This window comes from Hipposideros armiger, unplaced genomic scaffold (assembly GCF_001890085.2).
Source record: "Hipposideros armiger isolate ML-2016 unplaced genomic scaffold, ASM189008v1 scaffold_6, whole genome shotgun sequence".
NCBI classification, from domain to species: Eukaryota; Metazoa; Chordata; class Mammalia; order Chiroptera; family Hipposideridae; genus Hipposideros; species Hipposideros armiger.
Genome location: NW_017731356.1, coordinates 8,519,350 through 8,539,848, shown reverse-complemented (window position 1 = coordinate 8,539,848; position 20,499 = coordinate 8,519,350). Strand labels below are relative to the sequence as shown.

The 20,499-nt window shown below is 42.4% G+C and overlaps 1 protein-coding gene across 1 annotated transcript; it reads right to left on the bottom strand.

Annotated features, from left to right (window-relative positions):
• Nucleotides 1-1,017: 1,017 nt before the first annotated feature.
• Nucleotides 1,018-20,204, bottom strand: FAM20B (FAM20B glycosaminoglycan xylosylkinase). Its single transcript, XM_019646540.1, has 7 exons — nucleotides 19,669-20,204; nucleotides 14,295-14,381; nucleotides 11,556-11,665; nucleotides 9,062-9,233; nucleotides 8,660-8,851; nucleotides 6,849-6,908; nucleotides 1,018-4,904 (listed from the first exon to the last, which is right to left on the bottom strand). The coding sequence occupies exons 1-7, from the start codon at nucleotides 20,043-20,045 to the stop codon at nucleotides 4,673-4,675; spliced, it is 1,230 nt and encodes a 409-aa protein (XP_019502085.1). The 5' UTR covers nucleotides 20,046-20,204; the 3' UTR covers nucleotides 1,018-4,672.
• Between the last annotated feature and the right edge of the window lie 295 nt (nucleotides 20,205-20,499).

The window sequence follows — 20,499 nt, the reverse complement described above, 5'->3', positions numbered from 1 at the left end:
TCGTTTTGTTCTTCAGTCTAGTTGTGGAGGGCGTTGCTTCACTGGCCCAAGTTGGCACCATCATTGCGCTCTTCCCGGGCGAGGCAGATCAGTCCCCGGCTTCTGGACGCCACTCACGCTGGCTGCTGGCTACACACGTACCCCACTGCAGCAGGGGTTGCAGCCTACGCCTTTGCCAGCGACTCATGGCAGCCCATCTCTGTTGAGCTGTTGTTCAGCATCTTAGCTGTAGAGGGCAGTGTTACTGGCCCTCATATGTGGGATCTGAACTGGGGCCCCCTGGCGTCCCAAGCCAGCTCTTCACCAATGCACCACTCGGCCGGCCCTAAAAATCAGTTTTTATTGGCAGATACACTGGGTAAAATTTGCCCACAACAGAACCATGCCCCTTCCCCGCTACTCCCAGCTGCCCTTTTCAAGCTTTAACAGCAGTCTTCCTGACATGCTCGAGAAGCAAACGAAGGCTGGAAAAGGTAAGTCAGTGAGAGCATGTCCTCGGCTTCCACCTCCCACTGGTATTCAAGTAGGACTGCCAGAAACCGGCACACACAATGCTGCCAATCAAGTAAAAAAGTCTTAGGAACTCTGCTCAGTTGTCAGGTTGAGATTTATGAATGCTGGATTTTCATCTCAAAAGTTGAAAATCTGGGTGTCCTAAGAAATATAATCAGGGCGCCTGGTCTTCTCTTCTGTGCTTGTATGGTACTGTGTGGACAAGTTCTTTGGGATTCATAATTCTTTCCCTCTAAAGAAGCTGCAAGAATGAAGGAACTGCTGAATACACACAAGCACCCAAGAATTATCCTGGGGAAAATTCTGGTCTGGGCAAAAGCTGCTATGGGCCTTGTGAAGACGTGGGGAAACCCCATCAGATACTGTGAAATAATCCTATGGAGGTTTAGTGGGTGAAGATGTAATTTTCTTCTGTTCCCTAACAAAACAGATAGGAAACTGGAAAACACTGGAAATATCCTGAAATGGGGGAAAAAGGAATAAGACGAAAACATGATACAGCAATACTTATTAAAATCTTTATTCATTTTATTTTTATTTTTTAGAATTGAAACCCATGAATTGAATAGAATTGAAACATTAGAAATTTAGGTGCACATCTGTCTTGTTTGGTGTCTGCCCAAGCACAACCTCTATTTGTGCAACAGCTCTGAGAGGAAATCCTTGGCAGGTCAAAACAGGGTGGTTTGTACACCGCCCTTTTAAGCAAATAAATTAGCTTCCCAGTAATTCCCAGTTCCCCCAAAACATTCTGTATTTGTGAGTAACACCTTAGTTCCTTAAAAACCTGTGGCAGTATAGTACCCAGCCCCTACCTTTTCAACCCAGACTCGAGGAATTGGAGGGAGAGAAACTGGCCTTCCCTGTAAAGAGGTTGCATGAAGTCAGACCTGGCTCCTTCGTGTGCGTAGCCAGGGCTGCTAGCAGGCGTCTGCCGAGTGAATGGTCTTTATGTCACTGAGCATCAGCTCTCAGGGACTGAGAAGAGAACCTTTGCTAGCTTCAAGCTCTTCAGCAACGTAAGTCAGTGTTTCCCTGTGTCAAAATAAATATGTTTTCTCTTGCTAAAATACATATGACTATATACATACATATACCTTTACTCACGTTTCCTGAAGCTCAAGCGTACTCATACAAGACAGCTCACTGACAGATGCTGTTTTACCATCATTGAAGTGTGGCCATTTACTGGTCAAAAAAGAATACAGGAACCATTGAGAAGGGAGGATGAAGGAATATGGTAGAGGGGAGGGGGAAGCCAAAAGCCTGTCTTTTTGAGAAAAGATGGATTTCTTTGGAAGAACATGCTGCCTTCAGGTCACATTGAAAAACTGCCATGTATAGGATTCATCTTTCCCAAAATAATATGCAATGAATGTACCCAAATTCTCCCATTTCCTTCTTAAATTTCATTTGATGTATTAATCCTGAGTGCAAACAAGGAGAACTGCCTTACTAATGTATTACTGAACAATACTCTGAGCAAATCAGATCCTGTTAATTTGCTTTGCACAGAAAATTATTTATGGGCAAACCCACAATAAAGCCTCATATTAAAGAACAGTTTTAGAATGAAACCTCTATACTTATGTTTCCCCACTCAAACTCTGGAATAAACATATTTCAGAAGTATGAGAAGGACAGGACATAGTAGTCAGTTCTGATTTTCCTAGTTTTATAATATTAAATTGTATCCACGCCTACCTACCTTTAGATATTAGCTAGGCACGCCCTACTTCGGAATGACCAAAACCCTCCCAATGGGTTGTTTGATTTAACAGTGCTAGATTCTAAAAAATAAATCATAGAGGACAGTGTTACAAACCTTTTAAAAAGTTATCTACCTCTTTTTCTCAGACAGAATTTAGCCATTTGTGAATTTTAGGGCTATATATTTATGGTTGATTCTCGCCACGATTCACCTAAACATACTTTCCCACCTTAATCCAAACCTGACTTAGAATGTAAATGTATATTCTCAGTGTTACGTCACACCACTCTATTAGCATAATTCTAACTTTAATCACTACAGATCTGAACACCTTTTAAGATCATGAATTTTAAAGCAGTAGGGCAAGAGAATGAAATTACACATTTTCAGCGATGTTTTGGACAAGGATGAGACACTTCCAAAGCAGCTTTCCTTCCTGCTCTTTTCCTTAGCACTCTTCTGCCTTTAACAACAAATAAAGTGACCAGTTTGAGAATGGTTCTCATTCATTCCACTGTGGCATACTAAAGTGTTTGAAAGAACACTTGTCCATAATTTAATTCAACTAACGCTTACCAAGTAGAGTGGCGCTGACTCTCCAGGCTTCTGCTAGCTGGCTCCCTGACACTTTGGGGCACGCACCATCCAAGGCAGCCTCAAGCTCAATTGTGAATTTCTCTGGCCGAACACAGTAAATGGCCTTAAAATTGGAATCAACACCTCCTTTTAACACAATTGCACTGTTCTGTGCTAATATCTGTCTTCTTAAATGCAATACTTTTTTTTTTCTTATAACTCAGCCCATTCTTGTGTACATCTCAAAATGTATATAGAAAGCACAGAAGTATCCTAATTTCATGCTGTTTTAAAGTAGTTACAGGTTACTGTTACCTCTCAATGCCAGGACATTGGAGCATAAATTCTAAACTGTTTTTGAAAAGGTGGTTGCTTAAAACTGGTCTTCAATGGCTGGTATTAAATGTATTCACCCACACTGTTTAAGTATTAGCCTCTGCCTGGAAGAAGCGCCAGAGCGGGACGGCACCCAGACGAGATGCGGGACAGGAGCACACAGCGATGGGCACACCAGGCCTGTCGTCCTCGGGTCCTGTATTTTACTGCAACTGCTTACATATCAGAGCTCTTGGCTGGAACCCAGAACCTGACATTTGAGTGCTAACATGAGATGCAAGAACAGTACTACATCATGGGTTCAGGACTCCAAACAAGATAAATAATGAAATTAGTGTTTGATATAAATCAAAATCTTAAGGCTCTTCCTGGTACAACCTCCTTAGTTTTAAGGCTCAGAAGGCTTAAATTCTTTGTTTCCAGTCGTCCGCAATGGCTCAAATCTTAAGACAGGTCCAGACACCAGCAAGATGTACATTATCATCTGTAGGAGGGAGCTGGCTTTTCTTACAAGAAAGGCACAATCAGGATTGCCAATCTCTTGGGAACAGCAGCTTCAAATGCCTTAAAGGGAGAGGTGGAAATTCATTCCAGAAGAGAAATCAGAATGGCAGAGATTGCAGGCAACCTAACTCTTATTCAAGATATTATATTTCAGTTGGCTTTGTTAATTTGGAAAGGATTTGCCTCCTTTGGGCAGAAGGAAAAAAGCCTCCATAAGAGAATCGTGCTTGGGTTATAACAATAGTTCTCTAGAGACAATTTTTTGGTTAATTTGGACACAACTGAGAGAACGCAGATTTTACTTAGGTACAAGTCACATTGACTTTTACACACCTTAAGGATGTGAACACAGGGGAACCTGTTTTTCACTAATTCAGTCACCTCTCCAGTTCCAGTTCTAATGAGTGGGTCTCTGTCTCTCCTTCCCACCTCTAAGAATGATAAAAAACACGACCGCCTAATTACTTAAAAGCCCAAACACCTTTCCTGCTTTTGTCCTTCCTTCTACTTCTACCTTAGAAAACATCCCCTCCAACAGGGCACACCCTTTTGGCTCAAAAGAATGCCAGGTACTACTTGCTGCCACTCCTCAGGAGGCAGTAAAATTCCCAATTTGGTTAGTCCTGGTAAAAAAGGACTCACTAGATTGCAAAGTGTTTTCAGAAAAATCCACAGGTGTGGCAAAAGAACTTTAAGGATGAACTCAAAATACACACTCCAGAACCAATCCAAACGTCACACCGTCTGTCCCTTGGCATGAAAATTAAGACTGACCCACGATGATGCCCACTGCTAGAAGGGGCAGTGCCGAGGAAGTCCAAGGGTGATTCAGCAGGATCATTTCTGTGGTCTAAACTTGTAGTCTTTGCTTTAGTTTCTACTCTGGAAAACACCAAAGAAATCCAAGGCCACCTTGCCCCCCTCACCAGAACTCGCTGCTGGCGATTTCCAATCCATCTCACACCATCTGGAATTGATTGTGCTGTTTCTCTATCTTTGTAAAAAGAAGTTTCACTTATTTTGTGGTGAGAATTACAAGTGGGAGAGTGGCATCCTGTCTTCCACCAGCACAGTGTCCATCCCAAACTGGTCAGTGCACTGCTTCACGGTGGCCAGGACGCTCAGGAGCCGCTGGTCCACGGCGTCCAGGTGAGCATCGGAGAGGACGGGGGCGATGGGGTCATGTGTCATGGCAGACGTTAAGGCCGACTTCAGCACACCGTTCTTCAGGTAGTTCAGCCTGTTCCAGGTGGAAACCCGAATGCTGGAAGAAAAAGTTTTCGGACAGGTTACATAAAACCTCTCACTATCGAATGGTGTTTTAGCCTGCTTGGAAGACAAAAATAAAGAAATAATTACGTAAAATGTCTCAACTAAAAAAACCATTATGCCTAAGTCACATTACCACGTTTGGTAATTTTTTTAGGTAATCAGTCAGAGATATATATACAAAGATTTATACACATGTTCACTTAAGTGCTGTATTATATATAACAGGAAAAATGTGACCCAGTCTGAATGTCCAACAATTGGTAGTTAAATAAGTTATGGCTCATCCATTCCAGGAAGTACCACGCAGACATTAAAAGCAGTTAAGAAAATTTAGTGGCATGGGAAAATGTCCATGATATAATGTTGGGTAGGGGGAAAAGTTGGAGTCAAAAAAACTGTTTTACTCCAAATCTGTGGGGGAAAATGTGTACACACACACACACACACACACACACACACACACACGCACGCATGCACGCACGCACACACATACTCTTTTAGAATGAAGTCATTACAATGTTAACAGAAAATATCCTTACATCTTAATGGGTAATTTTAATTCCCTTCTTTCTATGTTTCTGAGTATTAAAATTTTTTTTACCATTAATATTATGAATAGGAAACGTATATTTTAAGGCCATCTATTTTTCTTAATTATTTCACCAACTAAAGAGGATCTTTTGTTTCCTCTCAGGAGAAAAGTATAGTAATACCTTGGTTTGCGAGCACAATTCATTCTGGAAACAAACTACTCGTATTGTAAGACATCGCTCGTTTACTATGTTAAAATGTATTAGAAATGTTTGCTCGTCTTGTGGAACACTTGCAAACCACATTACTCGCAATCCAAGGTTTTACTGTACTTCTCTCCTTGTGGATACTGTGGGAATTACTAGGTATGCAGAAAACCTGGGCTCTAAAAATGGCAGCCTGTTCTGCAACTATTTAAAAAGATTGATCTTTGGCTAAAGCATGGGTGCTCTGGTTTTCTTTTATAGTCACTCTTGTATCAGAGTTAGTAATTATTTATACTCAACTTTCCTGTTTAACCCATCATATCGTTTCTATCTCCTGATTGGACCAGACTGATAACATTAACTATTAACATAAAAACATCTTTCTTCAAAGATACAGTTTTTGACTGCATGTATCATTGCTTCCCAATATTAATGAAGGTAATTAAAGGTTGCCTGGGTAAACACTTTCTGCAGAATATTATAGCTACTAAAAAAAGGAATGGGGAGGGGAGGGGAGGGGAGGCCAGCTGCCAGGAGAGGCAGTCTTACTGGCCCTCGTGTCCCCAGGAGTGGGCCAGCAGAAGTGGTGTCCCTGGGCTTGCATTTCTGTGTGGATCCCAGCTGACTGTGCTCACACTTTAAAATTTTACCAGTAATCATGATCTGAAAAGGAGCTCCTTAGAGCCCAGTCTTTATCTCATTTTCTTGATTTACTTTTTAATTTCTTTGTTCTTTAACACAGGCTTTTTAAAAAATCAGTTACTAAATACCTATGAGAAACGTTACTTGTGGTTTACACACTTCAAATGAAGATATGCGAACCACAGGATGTCTGTGGTGGTGGGAGGAGTGGAAACCACAAGGTAAACACAGCACAGCGGCCAGGGACACAGATTGCACTAGATTTTTTTGGGGAAAGGACTATAATCTGATAGTAAAACAAAGATGGATATACATTACTGAAGAGACTGAAAGTTTCTGTTCATACAGAACTTGAAATGAATTCTGAGTATTGGGTTACCGGCCTCCACCTTCCCCTGATCCCCCATCTCAGGGTCTTGGGGGGTTCTGGGTTGGAAAAGCATGAAAAGCACAGTTCAGGTATTAGGAAGTTTTAAGGCCAAGAAGACGGATGCACTGTGACCTGCGCCTGAAAAGGAAGGCGAGGCAGGCGCATGCATCTGATGTGCGTCACTTACATGCAGCACTGATAGAGAGGGGCAAGAATGCTTCTCTCATCCAGCGAGGGGTTTCCAAAGCTGAAAATGAAATGAAAGCTTGGTGAATTCCGTGGAAGCACCAGTTCCTTTCTTAGCAGCAAAGCAAGAGCAAATTCTGTAAGGAACCCAAATATGATCCCAGATAATTTCATGCTCCCTCAGCTAAAATCACTAATATTAAAAATAAACCGGGCATGACCAATTAGACCCAGGATTCTTAACATCCTGTACCACAGAATCAAATAACAACTATACTCCTGTACAGGTCCTTTCTCCTGCCAAGATCCTGTAAGGTGTTGGGGCATAAGCACGGTAACAGTGGCGTCCATAACCACAGGGAGAACCGGAAGACACCTACGCCGGAAAAGGTTGTAAGAGCTGGTAGAGAAATAAAGGCTATTCATATCAGGTTCCCACCAACAAGCAGATGATCATTACTTGTATAAAGAAGCTATACTTGTTTTACTCCAAAATGACCAATCAGAAAAGACCTGAATTATCCTATTCCCTACAAGTAAGTATATAGACAGATTCAAACTGAAAAAATGACTCACAGAGGCTGTCTCAAAGCAGATATACAAATGATCTCAGCAGTAATTCAGGGTTACAAAAGGAGAACTGGTTCTAGGGAAACTGTGAACCTTCCATCCTTTTCCTGGACACTCGCCTTAATAGCTGGAGGGTCTGGTAGCCCCTACCTATTTATGCAGGCCCTCAAATAATAAGTGGCAAAGGCAACTATTTCAATGTGTATTTCCACAATATATTGGGTTGTTGGAAAAGTCATGACGTATTTTTTCTTGGTTTTTCGTTCAATACATGATCTTTTAAAAAAAAAAAAAAAGATCATTTTTACAGGTAAGGATAAAGATTTTCAGGAATGTACGCAGCACGTGCTACTTACTACCTGCTCTGCTATGAGAGGGAGACGGGGAGAGGCAGTATTTGCTAGCCCCTCGCTTTCCGCAGCTGCCATCGCCTCACAGAGCATGAAGCCCCTGGTGCTTAGTATCAGCAAATGCTGCCTTCGCGGTCTTTGCTGGGGGACCCATTTCTAAGCTTATTCTCAGCAACCAGTGTTAACAGTCGTTACCTAGAGCTGGAAGAATTCTGGGCTCCAAGGAAATACTCTATTTGGCAAACACTTATTAAATGTAACTAAAAGTGTGGTACTGAACTGGGCACCATGGAGACTGCTGAGTGAAATGAAAATAAAATGTGCTCTTCAAATAGCTCAGACCTAAAAATTAGGACATTCCATTTATTCAAAATTAATAAAATTATCTTATTGAAAATAAAAGTAACTTGTCTTTATATATAATCACTAAGCAACTCCTCTTTATCTCATGAGAGCAAAAAGTCTGGGCCTGGACTGCTTTAAAAAGAGCAAAACATCCTAGCAAAAAAAATTAAAGCTTTAAATTGCATGAACCTTTGGATAGAATAAACTTACCAGTAATCAAATTTCATGTTCTATTACAGATGTATTTCTCAAGATTCTAAACATCGTTGTCAAGAAAGAATGTGAGTAGTGATAAATCAATGACCTTGGTTTCTAGTTGTCTACAAAAAGAATCAGACTCTTTGACTCCTGGGAAAAAACCACTTTTCCATTTAAAAAAAATCAGAACCCCAAATGGGGAAATGGGTGCCAACAGTGAAGACCCTGAGCAGAAATGGGGAGGACGCCTTTTGTCACGTGTGTTCTGGGTTTTTCCAGGGTACCCGAGGAATGTCCTTTTCGTCTACACAGAAACCCCTACCTGACCAGGTGGCCCTGCCGGTCCTACCTTTTGGCATTATCGAGAAGGATGAGCATACTGGCGCCTTCATCATCTTGAAAGCTCTCATAGTGATGACGGTCAGCATTGCCAATCAGGTAATCAAAGACAGCTGTGTCGATGATATCCAAGAGGCGTGGGCCGGAGTCATAAGGGGACGTTTTCTTCACAGCGTCGCAGTAGCTCTCATCATACTCCCACCTGGAGGCAAGCAGCATCACCAGGGTTATTTGCCAAGAGGCATCACTGTCCCTGGCATTGTGTGAACAGAGGAGACAGAGCCCCTGCCTAGCAGACCTGCCCGACCCTCCATTGTGCTTGTTAGTCTCGGACACAGCCCCCGGCTGCACACAGGGCTGGCACCTGGCCAGGCACAGCAGAGAATCAGGTCGTGGCTCCCGGAGCATTTACCTAGCCAGTTTGCCCTCGCGGTAAGTCCTGCCCCACGGGTGTCGGTGTTTCTGCAGAGGCCACACATCTGGAAGCCAAAGCGTGACAGAGCCCTCCATTGTGTCTCCATCTGCACAAGCTGGCTCTGTTTCTCGACAGTAATAACACTTTCCATAGAAACAAGTGTTATTTCCTAGAGGAGAGAAAGGAGCCAAATACGCTTAAGGAAAAAAAGGGAGATTCGAAGTTTTCCCCTAACAACATAGAAGGGAGAAGTTAAGTCAACAGATACTGTGAAAACCAAGATTCTGAACTTACCAATTAAAACATTTGTTTATTTTCCATCTAGGTAATAAAAGCACATGGTGTAAAAACAATTCAAAGGTACAAAAGGATATATGAAAAAGTCAGTCTCCCTTTCTCTCTGTGTCCCTTCTACCCAATCTCACTCTCAGGAGTCCATTACTGTCACAAGAATCTTTCTGAATCTGCTTTAAGTAATGTCCTTTAAGTAATGCTTATATTTAAGAATATAAGCAAATTAAATATTTTAAAGTCTTAAAATCTGGGTTTTAATCCTAACAATTAGTAGCTTTGTGACTTTGGGAGAGTCGCTTAACTCTTTCAAGCCTCTTTGTCAGGTATGAAATGTACCGAAATCTCCCCTACTTACTGTACTCCTGTCGAGAGGATCAAAAGAAGGCAACTGTGTGAAAGTGCTTTGTCAAGATGCAAGGGATACACAGAGTTTAGTTATGATTATATCAAGGTATCTAGTAGTACATTTTTAAAAAACTGTGCTAAGGCCAGCCCATTCTTTAAAACCTACCTCCAGCCAAATGCTTCTCCCTGCCTGCTACAGGCTGAATGTTTGTGTCCCCCCAGAATTCATATGTTGACATCCTAATCCCCAGTGTGTGGCACCTGGAGGTGGGGCTTTTGGGAGAGGCCCTTATGACAGGATGAGCATCCTTATAGGGAGAGGCATGAGAGCAATGATTCTCTCTCTCTCTCTCTCTCTCTCTCTGTCTGTCTGCCATGTGAGGATATTGCAAGAAAGTGGCTGACTGTGAACCCGGAAGAGAGCTCTCACCAGAACCCAACCATGCTATTGGGTTGTCGGAAAAGTCATGACGTATTTTTTCTATGTTTTTGTAGCAAACATAGTTTTCCGACAACCCACAGCACCCTGATCTTGGACATCGAGCCTCCAGCGCTGTGAGAAATGAACCTCTATTGCTCCAGCCACCGTCTGTGATACCTTGTTGCAGCAGCCCTGAGCCACAGCCCTGTGCTGTGGGCGCGTCCAGCTCACTCCCCAAGCGCGCCGGTCTTGGGTGCTTTCAAGTCATTACGCCTTGTGCCCATTGCTGCTTCGATGCGTCTGCCTAATGCCCTTTCCTCTTAACTGCTCCCATGATTCTTCAGTACTCAGCCAGGTGTTAATGACCTCCTCTACACACCTTTTGCTGGCCTCTCCTTCCCCACACCTCACGCTGTATGCAAGTTCACCTCAGTGAGTCTCTAGAAAGCAGGGACTCTGGCCTATTCTTCTTGACCTCCTTTCATCCATCAGGAATTCATGTTTGCCTGAGCATAAAACTGAACAAGCAAAAGTGACCAGAAAATATATGAACCAAATCAGTGCCACTGTACGCTTTTGGTTATTTGTAAGAACAGCATAGCCCAGTCTTATAAGTTTAAACCCTGATGAACCTGTCACAAGTCTTTTCAATATTCAGGTTCACCTCATTTTAAATGTAAATTCATTCACCCCAACAAAGCACGATGAAGTTAATCTTGTGATGTCTGTTTCAAGTCATATAACGCAGAGCACTGTGTCACTGAAAATGTTACCATGAAGAGGCTGGGACAACAGGCCACAGCGCCTCTGAATTCTTCCCATTCCCACTGTGCGCACAAGAACAGGAGTGAGAATTTTAGCTCAGATCCCTTACCTCGGAGTGAAGTAACAACAGAGGCTAGAAGGACCGTGGCCAGTTCATGCACGTGAGTTCTAGGCTAACCCTTGCAGAGTAGGAGGAGGCAGTGGTGATCTTTAGGTTCAAATGCAGCCCTACAAGGGAACTGCTGACCCTCTTACTGAATTGACTTACGGCTTCCTCAATTCTAAGGAAACAGGAGACAGTTCCCAAGAAAGTACATGCATATGAAAAAAACCACCAAGCCAATGATATACAGGCAGTTAACAGATTTAGGCCAGAACTTGACTTTGATATTTAGCTTAAGATCAAGCAGAAGGAAATAAAGTTACCAGCTCCTTGCATTATCAGTAGCTGATCTCACTTCCTACCTCACAGACACAATCAGGAACACACTAGTGAACACTTAATTTCCTGCCATCTACCCTTCGATCCATTTCCCTCAGTAACCCGAGAGCAGGTTGCCTGATTTGCTTCTGTACTCCCGAGTTCTTCAATTCCTAAAAGTCATGACCCACTTTGTTCAATGACGCCCCATTTAACTTAGTAACTACCCCCATCTATAACCTTACCTACGGTGAGGAAGGTGCTTAAGAGCTGCTCCGTGGCAACAGGCTTGATTTCTGTCCGCAGATTAACAAATCTGCCCACCACCAACGGGGCTCGGCGGAAACCCAGAATCCTGGTTTGGAGGGATGAAGAACAGAAGAGAAAAATCTTTGGAGATATAGTTTAAATATAGTCTTAAAAATTATGGTTAATCATGTTAGATGTGTAATGGACTTGTGGACAGGTACGTAAATATTTTTTAGAGGTTATTTATGAGTTTAATATCAAGACGTATACAATTTGTTTTAATATACACTTTAGCAAAAAGGATAAGGCAAATCCGTGAAGATGTGAATAACTGCTTATTCCAGGGCGTGGGTAATGGGTTCATTATACCATTCTCTCTACTTCTATTTGTTAGGAAGTTTTCATAATAAAAATTGTAAATAAATTTTAACAAAGCATTATCATGAACCTTTCAAAATGACCGTGTAATAAATAATCCACTGTTCAAGGCTGCTGACTGACTGTCCTAAACGCAATCTCAGAAAAGCCACAAAAGCAAAGAGATCAACAGAGCTGTCAAAATAACACAAAAATTGAGAGAACCTCCTGCGGCCAGAGAAGGTGGTCAAATTCTAATGTAACAGAGAAATAGTGACTCAGAACAGGAAAGTGTCAAGAAAGAAAGGAGGGAAAGAAAGATGGGAAGTGTGTCTTCTCCCCACTGACCACTGGCCGGCCAAAGACGGCAGCCAGCTTGGTGCCAACGAGCCAGGCCACAGGCACCTGAACCTGGCTGGAGGGCAGTGAGCTAACGGGATGGGGCACTGGCTAGAGAATTTCTTTCAGATTTTGAGGTAGGGAAAGACTGCTACATACAAGACCCCCAACGCACAAGTCATAAATTGAAACATTATATTTAATTAACAGAAGAATAATTATTGTACAAAGACTACGTCATGCTAAGTTAACAAATAGGTGCTATGCTGTGAAAAGATAAGGATACTAAAATTTGCCAATAACTGGGGAAATACAAAATTAAATAATGAGGTACCACTTTACATAGATTAGGTTAAAATCAGTATGTTGGATAATCGAAACATTGGTATGGATATGGGAAAATGATCCTTATGCACTGCTGGTGACTGTCAATAGGGAAAAGGGCAGGGGTTTAGGGATGAAGAAAATAGGAAACCAAGCGAGGTCTTAGAAAGATTGATTCTGGTGTGCCATCAAGTGAGAAGTAGGATTTACCCAACTCTTTCCCACTAGGTCTTAAAAGAGGCAGCGAAAATCCACGGGATTGTGAACAAACATTTACTCAACATTTCCCGTAGCATTAGATGTTTAGATTGCTACCAGCTTTTCACTTCTGGAAATGCTCCAGCTAAAACAGTGGTATATGTATCTTTGAATTTCTGACTTCTCTAAGGTACCTCCTCAAAGTATCTTCCTAGAAATATCTTAGATATTTGCATAAAAAGGTAGTTACTCATTCAAAGGGTATGAATATTAAAGTTTTGGACACATAAGGCCAGAGTTCTTAAAAGATTGAACTAATTAACAATTCCAGAAGTAGCAAGTGAATCTCAATGTATTCCTGTCAATAAAGTATTACTGAAAAAAAAGAGAAAGTCTTTGCATTTTCAGCAGGAGAAAATAGTGACCCATTTTCAACTGATTCTTTTAAAATTACTTGTGAGGATGAACCCCCCCTTGCCATATTTATTAGCAATTAGTAATTTCTATTCTGTTAACTGTGTCCTCAGACCACTTTCTATTAGAGTTTTAGCATATGCATATATTTGCATAAACATTTACATATTAAGGCTATTAATGCTTAGATTACATTAGATTCAAGTATTTTCCCCTAGTTTGTTTACATTTAAGTTTTGTTTGATGTTTCCTGACAAATGAGTTGTTTTTTAATTTGGTTGAGTCTATTGAGCTTTCTCTTTGTGATTTTTTTAAATTATTGGTTTTATGCTTAGAAAATCCTTCCTAATCCAGAAAAAGACAAAAACTCACCTTAATTTTCTTCTGGTTTCCTTAGATTCATTTAAGAAACACTGTGACTATTTCTTTTAAAGTCTACCAATGTGCCCTGATGAAAAGAGGTGATCAGGACAGCAACTGGGACACTAGACAGTTAGTTCAGTTACAAGGTTCCTGCTGAAAAATATTAATTTTCCTAGTTAATGTAATTTTCCTAGTACCACCCAAATATAGATTTCATGTCTTTTTTTAAAATTATTCTGTTTATTGTTTTTTGTTTCTGTTAATTTATTCTGTTATATGTTTCTTATGAAGGACAATACAATTCTTTATAAGCAATGCTGTATGTTTCTATCATATGGGGATAAGTCAGTATTACTTACTTAAGACAAGGACAAAACAACAACAGTACTGCCAGGCCCAATGGACAAGCAGTTCAATTTAGGGATTTGAGTTCAAACTCTGGTTTTTATGCTGCCATTTCATTTACCAATAATATCTTTACTCATGATAACGACAGAGGGCACACCAGAATGAAATGACCTAAAAAAAGCCTGGAGTTAAGAAATCTACTTTGGTATTCCTAGTACTAGCCAAAGTATGAGGGACTCATAGAAATTTAATAGCATCAGTCAATCAACTATCCAAAGTAGGTAACAAGTCCAAGTTATTAGTCTGCACCCTTGAGAAGGAGCCCACAAGCCGTCTCCAAGATACTGTGGAAAGGAAACAAAACGAGCGTAGCCCCCTGTGATCACACGTACCTGTCCAAGTGAAAGGCTGCTACCTCTGCGTTGTGTCTATCGTAACCTGCGTACGGCTCCCCTTCTACCACATAGTCCCGCTGATACCTGCAGAGTGAACAGGAAGCACAGACGCAGACATGAATCACCCCAGTACCAGAGGGGCCAGCACAGGAGAGACCCGAGCAAGCCTGACTGCTCTGTGACACCTTCTCTGCCAACCCCGAGAACAATCGTGGATTAGCACGCACTGCTGGGAGATGGAGTGACGACCAAGTGGAAAAGGAAACCTGAATTCTGTCTCTACCGCAACAAATCATTCTATGAGAAAAATACGGAAGATGCTATTTGCACCCTTCCAAAAGACTTTCAGGTAATTTACCTGAAAATTCAGGTAATTTTCTGGAAGGCAAGGACCATCTTTGTATGTGCAGAACAGTGTTAAGCCTATAGCTGGTACTTAATAATGTTTACTAAAATGTTTATTAGACTGAACTGAAAAAATGGAGGAAAACATGTTATTAAAATGTTTGCTTACCAGAATGGCTATGGCCAGGCTTATAAATTTAAATCTCTAGGGGAAAAAACAGTCCTGATATGCCTCAGTTCTCGTTAGTCAGTATGCAACATGCATTTGAAAAAAAGCTGTTTGAATAACATTCTCTTTTTCTCTTTTAAGTTTATGATGATGTAGTGGAAGAAATACTGCACTGGAGTGAGAGCTAGGTATAGCTCTGTCATCACTGGCCCAGGTAACCCTGAGCAAAGCTCTTCTCTTCTCTGGGCCTTAGATTCCTTATCTACAATATTTGGGGCCTAGGAGGAAATTTCTAAGATCTGTTTCATCTCAAACTCCATTTGATGATTGTACATCATATGCATGACATGAACAAAGGATAATGAAAACAGGCATACTTCTTTCTACTAATCATAGACAACTTAAACCTGTTAATTGGGAAGAAAAAGATCCTTAATTCACCTATGACCTCTACTGTTCCGCTGCATTTCCTGAATCAAAAGGAGACCCGTTAGGCTTTACAGGGACAGAAATAAGCTGACACTGAAGTGAGGAGGGGACACGTGGATCTCCAATGCCGAAAAGACCATGGGGAAGTGGGAAACGGTAGGCAGTGACCTTCAACATAAATGACCTTGGACTAGCAGGGGAAACCATGTCCACAAAACACATTTTCAAGGCCAAGTAATGAAACATTTATGCCAGAAGACAACCAAGCATCACCGCCTGGTTGGACAGCAGTTTCTTCTTAGCATGGTCAATATACTCAAATGTATCTTTTTGCTTCTAGTGTCAAAGCATCATTTAGGCTACCTGCAATTATACTGGCTACCTCCAACTTAGACATCTCCATTTTTATTGAGTTGTCGGAAAAGTCATGACGTATTTTTTCTATGTTTTTTTGTTGCAAAAATGCGTCATGACTTTTCCGACAACCCAATAACTAGGCATGCAGCAGAAGCTGACGCTGTTCAAGCACTTCTGACTCCACCACAGCTGTAGGCTGCCCGTAGAGCTGGGGGACAGTCCTTGAATACCTGATGTTTCCAGGCTCCAGTGGGGCCACACGAAGGTATGTGACGATGTGCAGCCCATTCCTTTCAGTGAAACAGAGAGCTTTCCAATACATCGAAAGGCTGCTCGGAGGGCAATGTAAGACCCTAGAGGAATCTAGGAACTCTGGGGTGGGCTGAAGAGGAAGGGAGGGAAGGGGAGGGGAAAAGAGTAAGAACCAAAAGGGAAGAACTGCATGGAGTCAGGAGGTCCGAATCCTCAGCTCACGCGCTGGCTGTGAAACACGGCCAGTCAGGCCCCGGGTCGTTCTCCTCACGTGTGGGATGAGAGCTGCACCGGCCGATCTCCGTTCAGCACTTGCTAAGACCACTCACTCATGTCGACCCACTCCCAGGAGCCTGCCATCTTGTTCCTTCCTCACCATAACTGCAATTTGTGCCTGTGACAATCAATTTCCTTCCAGAATGGATAGGCTACACTGAAAAATAATCACTTGTATAATGTAAAGCAAAATGTGTGAACGAAAGCGTCCCTGTATTCCTCCACATTTCATTTGTCTTCCACGTGTGAAAGGACATGGACAGGCAGGCTCCAGCAACGCTGAAACCACACGTGGCTACCGAAGGTGCACATCTGGCCTTGGCAGGAAGGACTGAGGCTCTGCTCGGCAGAGTGATCCATCTTCAGTCACTGTCACTGCCAATGAATCACTCCCATCTTTCTGGTGAAGGACATCAGAGTTGGACCAAGGGCATTAATTTGCACTTACACTAGGACTAAATGGTCTCTAAGGCCCCCAGATCAGAAGAGCAATTTGCTGAGTATTTGACAACTGGAGTCAATTTCTACAAGCACTTAACTGCACACCCACCTTCCCGAGCCTGTGACCAGTGCCATGTGTCATCAGCACAGGTCAGAGTGTGCAGCGACTAAGAAGAGTGCTACCACCCACTGCAGGGGCCCAGACAGCTTGTGGAGTTGGGAAGGAGGGTCCCCAGGAGCTAAAAGTGGACATGGGCTGCTGAGGGAGTAGGGGACCAGTGTGACAGAAATAAAGAGCTGGTGTAGGGACTAGAATGGGAGGGGCCTGACCATTAGGATGTGGAGGCTGGGTTTTGTCTGGTGAACAATGGGTAGTTCCTGGGCATTTTAAAGCTGGGCAGCACAGTGGTAATATGGGGATTTGGGGGAAGAATGAAAGTGGTCTTCAGGATGGTCTGGAAGAGGAAAGTAATGAGAAGGTTGCAATGGCAGTGAGAGATGTGAGATGAAGCAATAGTGACTCAGGTTAGTTTGTGCATTTATCTGCTGCCGCCTCCCCTAGTCACCAGTCTGGCCTCCCCTCCCTCCACTTATGCCATGTCTGAACACCCCAGCCTCCCTGCAACGCACCTGGACTGATGCTAATACTGCACACTCCCAGGACTATCTGGCTTCTAACACTTCCCCTCACCCTCTCGCCCTCACTTCGCCAGTGTACAAACAATGGGTGTGAGAGGATGTCCTCTTACTTAAACACAAAATGCCCACAACTCATCTTGTTTTATACAAATGTAGTTTTTGTTTGCAGTTTGCCTTCTTTCTCTGATCTCTCAGGCTGTAAGCCGTGAGGCTCAAGGACCACATTTCAAAACTATAGTAGCGATTTCTGATGATGCATGTGCCAGGTCATCACACTTACAGGAAGGCGAACTAACGAACTAAAGAGAATTGCACGTGTGTGGTACAACACCAGCAGCTCACACTCCGACAGATCCAAACGCCCACTCCGCTGGTTACTGCAGGGTGCCCTTGCCAAGTTAGTCTCTCTCAGCCTCAGTTTCTTATTCTGGAAAGAACTATAACTGCCCAGTTGTGATGTGGGTCAAAGGCATTAACAGATATAAAGGCAATTTGTGCAATGTCTGCCAAATAATGTGCATTCAATGGAAATCAGATCCCAAGGCCCACATAACCATACTTTTCCACATTACGTGCCAATCGGACTTTTCTATTCTCCATAGTCTACTTACTGCATTTTTTAACTTTCCTAACTGCCATATCTTCCACACAGCACACTTCCCAGTTCCAGACAAAAGCAGATCCCTTCAATTTCTGGGATTCTAATGTATTAGTTCTCTGGCTGCCTAGTATCGGCTGAGAGTTGGGTAATGACGGGAGCTAAGGCAGCTATCTGGTCACAGTTGAACTGTGCACATCTTTACCCTGTATTTCTTCTCCAATTCCAGCAGGAGACCTACAGGTATGTGTTATAATTCTTCCAAAAGCTCCATTGAGGAATGAAAAAAATGCACACAGAAAATTTCAGAAATTACAAACTCCTAGAAAAATTCACTGGTAACTAATTCCTGGCAAAAGAATATGAATCACCATGTTAACCTATTTCAAATTCAAATACTCACAGAAAACTTTACAAAAATTAATTATACTATAGAATTGACACACAGGTTATCTCTGTAAATCCTTAGAGATGTCCAAAGGGATCACCGCCTAACAACATACAATTCAGTCCACGCTCTCATTCGAGTTTTGGACTGAGGTAATGAAAACGGCCCAGTTCTCTGCTTAAAACAGGTAAAAGAAACAAGATATCACTACAAACCTATTAGAATGGCCAAAATCCAAAACATGGACACCACCAAATGCTGGTGGGGATGTGGAGCAACAGGAAATCTCCTTCGTTGCTGGTGGGAATGCAAACTGGTACAGCTACTTTGGAAGGCAGTTTGGCAGTCTCTTATAAAGCTAAACATGCTCTTACCATATTATCCGGCAAGCGTGCTCCTTCATATTTACCCAAATGAGCTGAAAACTTACGTCTACACAAAAACCTGCACTTAAAGGTTTACAGCAGCTTTATTCATAATTGCCAAAACTTGGAGGCAACCAAGATGTCCTTCGGTGGGTGAATGAGCAAACCAACCGTGGTACGTGCAGTCAATGGACTGTTATTCAGCAATAAAAGGAGATGAGCTATCAAGCCACAAAGACAGAGAGAAACTTTAAGTGCATATTGCTAAGTGAGAGAAGCCATCTGAAAAGGGCTATAAAAGGTATGATTCCAACAATATGGCATTCTGAAAAGGCAAAACGATGGAGACAGTAAAAAAAAAAAAGATCGGTGGTTGCCAGGAGTTCAGGGGAGGGAGGAAGAGGTGGAGCACCGGGGATGCTTAGGGCTAGTCTGTACGGTACTGCAACGGCGGACACTTGTCATTATCAAAATCCACAGAATGTACAACACAGAATGAACCTTAATGTGAACTGTGGACTTTAGTTAGTAAGTTAATATTGGCTCATTAATTTTAACAAATGTACTCCACAAATGAAGATGCTAATAATGGGAGAAACTGGGGAACGGAGGAAGGGAATATTTAGGAACTCTGCACTTTCCCCTCAATTGTTCTGTAAACCTAAAACTGCTAAAAAAAAAATAAAAATAAATTACTAATTAAAACAACAACAAAACCCAGATGAAAGAATCACAGCTTCAGCACTAAACTCCACTTCAACTCTGGGAACTTCTACTCTGCAGCATCCCTGACATGTGAGTATCCAGGCTTTACGCTAATTTCCTAGTCAATTCATTCTGTGTGCCTAGTCTGGTACACAGTAGATGTCTGGTAAATTCGGAAATCAAGGGTAGTTCTAACTATAAAAAGTTCAGTCTTATGCGGAATCAAAACACGTTCCTATAAATGTCCCCTACAGAACATTAAGAGCTAGAAAAGCCAAGCCTTCAGAGATCTGAGTCCACACCTCGAATTCTACGGAAGAGAAAACCAGGAGATGAACACTCGTGTACAAACCCCAAGTTACACGCATCAACCAACCAGCACATGTAACTCCAAGGTGAAGACTTACCGCTTGGGTTTGAAGACAACTTTCTGTCCTCCTTCGAGGATCAGTAAGGCTTTTAGCTGTGTCCCTTTATAACCCACATCAGCTTTAACAACTTTCTTGGTGGCCATGGCATGCATGATCGCCCCCAGCTCTGGTGTCTCTTCGGGGTACACTTCCCGAGGAACCACCCACTGGGCTGCAATCTCCCAGGGAGACTGCAAGGTGTGGTCCAGCTTGGGCGTCAGCTCCACCCGCAGGCCAGCCATCATTCGGTGAAAAGCCCTCTGGTCCTCCCGGTTGGCAGCTGATGAATCTAAATTGTCAATCAGGAAAACCTTGGTGAAGATAAAGATGACAAGAAGAATGGCTAACAGCACGACTCGCTGCTTTAGCTTCATGTTGGCCTCTTTTCCTTCTCCCCTGACCCACGCTCTCTCCCTTATCAAGGAGAGCAGGTGGTGATGGTTAGCAAGGAGGCCCCATGATCATACACACTGGTCCATTTCTTCACGGAAGCGCCTCCCACAATTCCTGCAAGCTGAAGCACAAAGCAAAATCAGTCAGGAACTCTCTCCTTCCACACTTGAAGCTTTTGCAAACCTCAAATATATTACTTATTCTTTTGGCCTTGCTGAGCCTATGCTTGAGAAGACCTACTAATTTAAAATTAACTAGTCTGGGGAAGGACTTCATAGGTAAGAGCCAAGTACAATGAAAATTTAAAAGCAAATACTATACTCCTGTTTGAATAAGGTGCAGAGCCACCTAGGAGCCATGTGAACAGCTAAAATTCCTAAAAACCAAAACAATGAGAAAAAGCACAACAAAAGTAAAACATTAAGATATGCATAA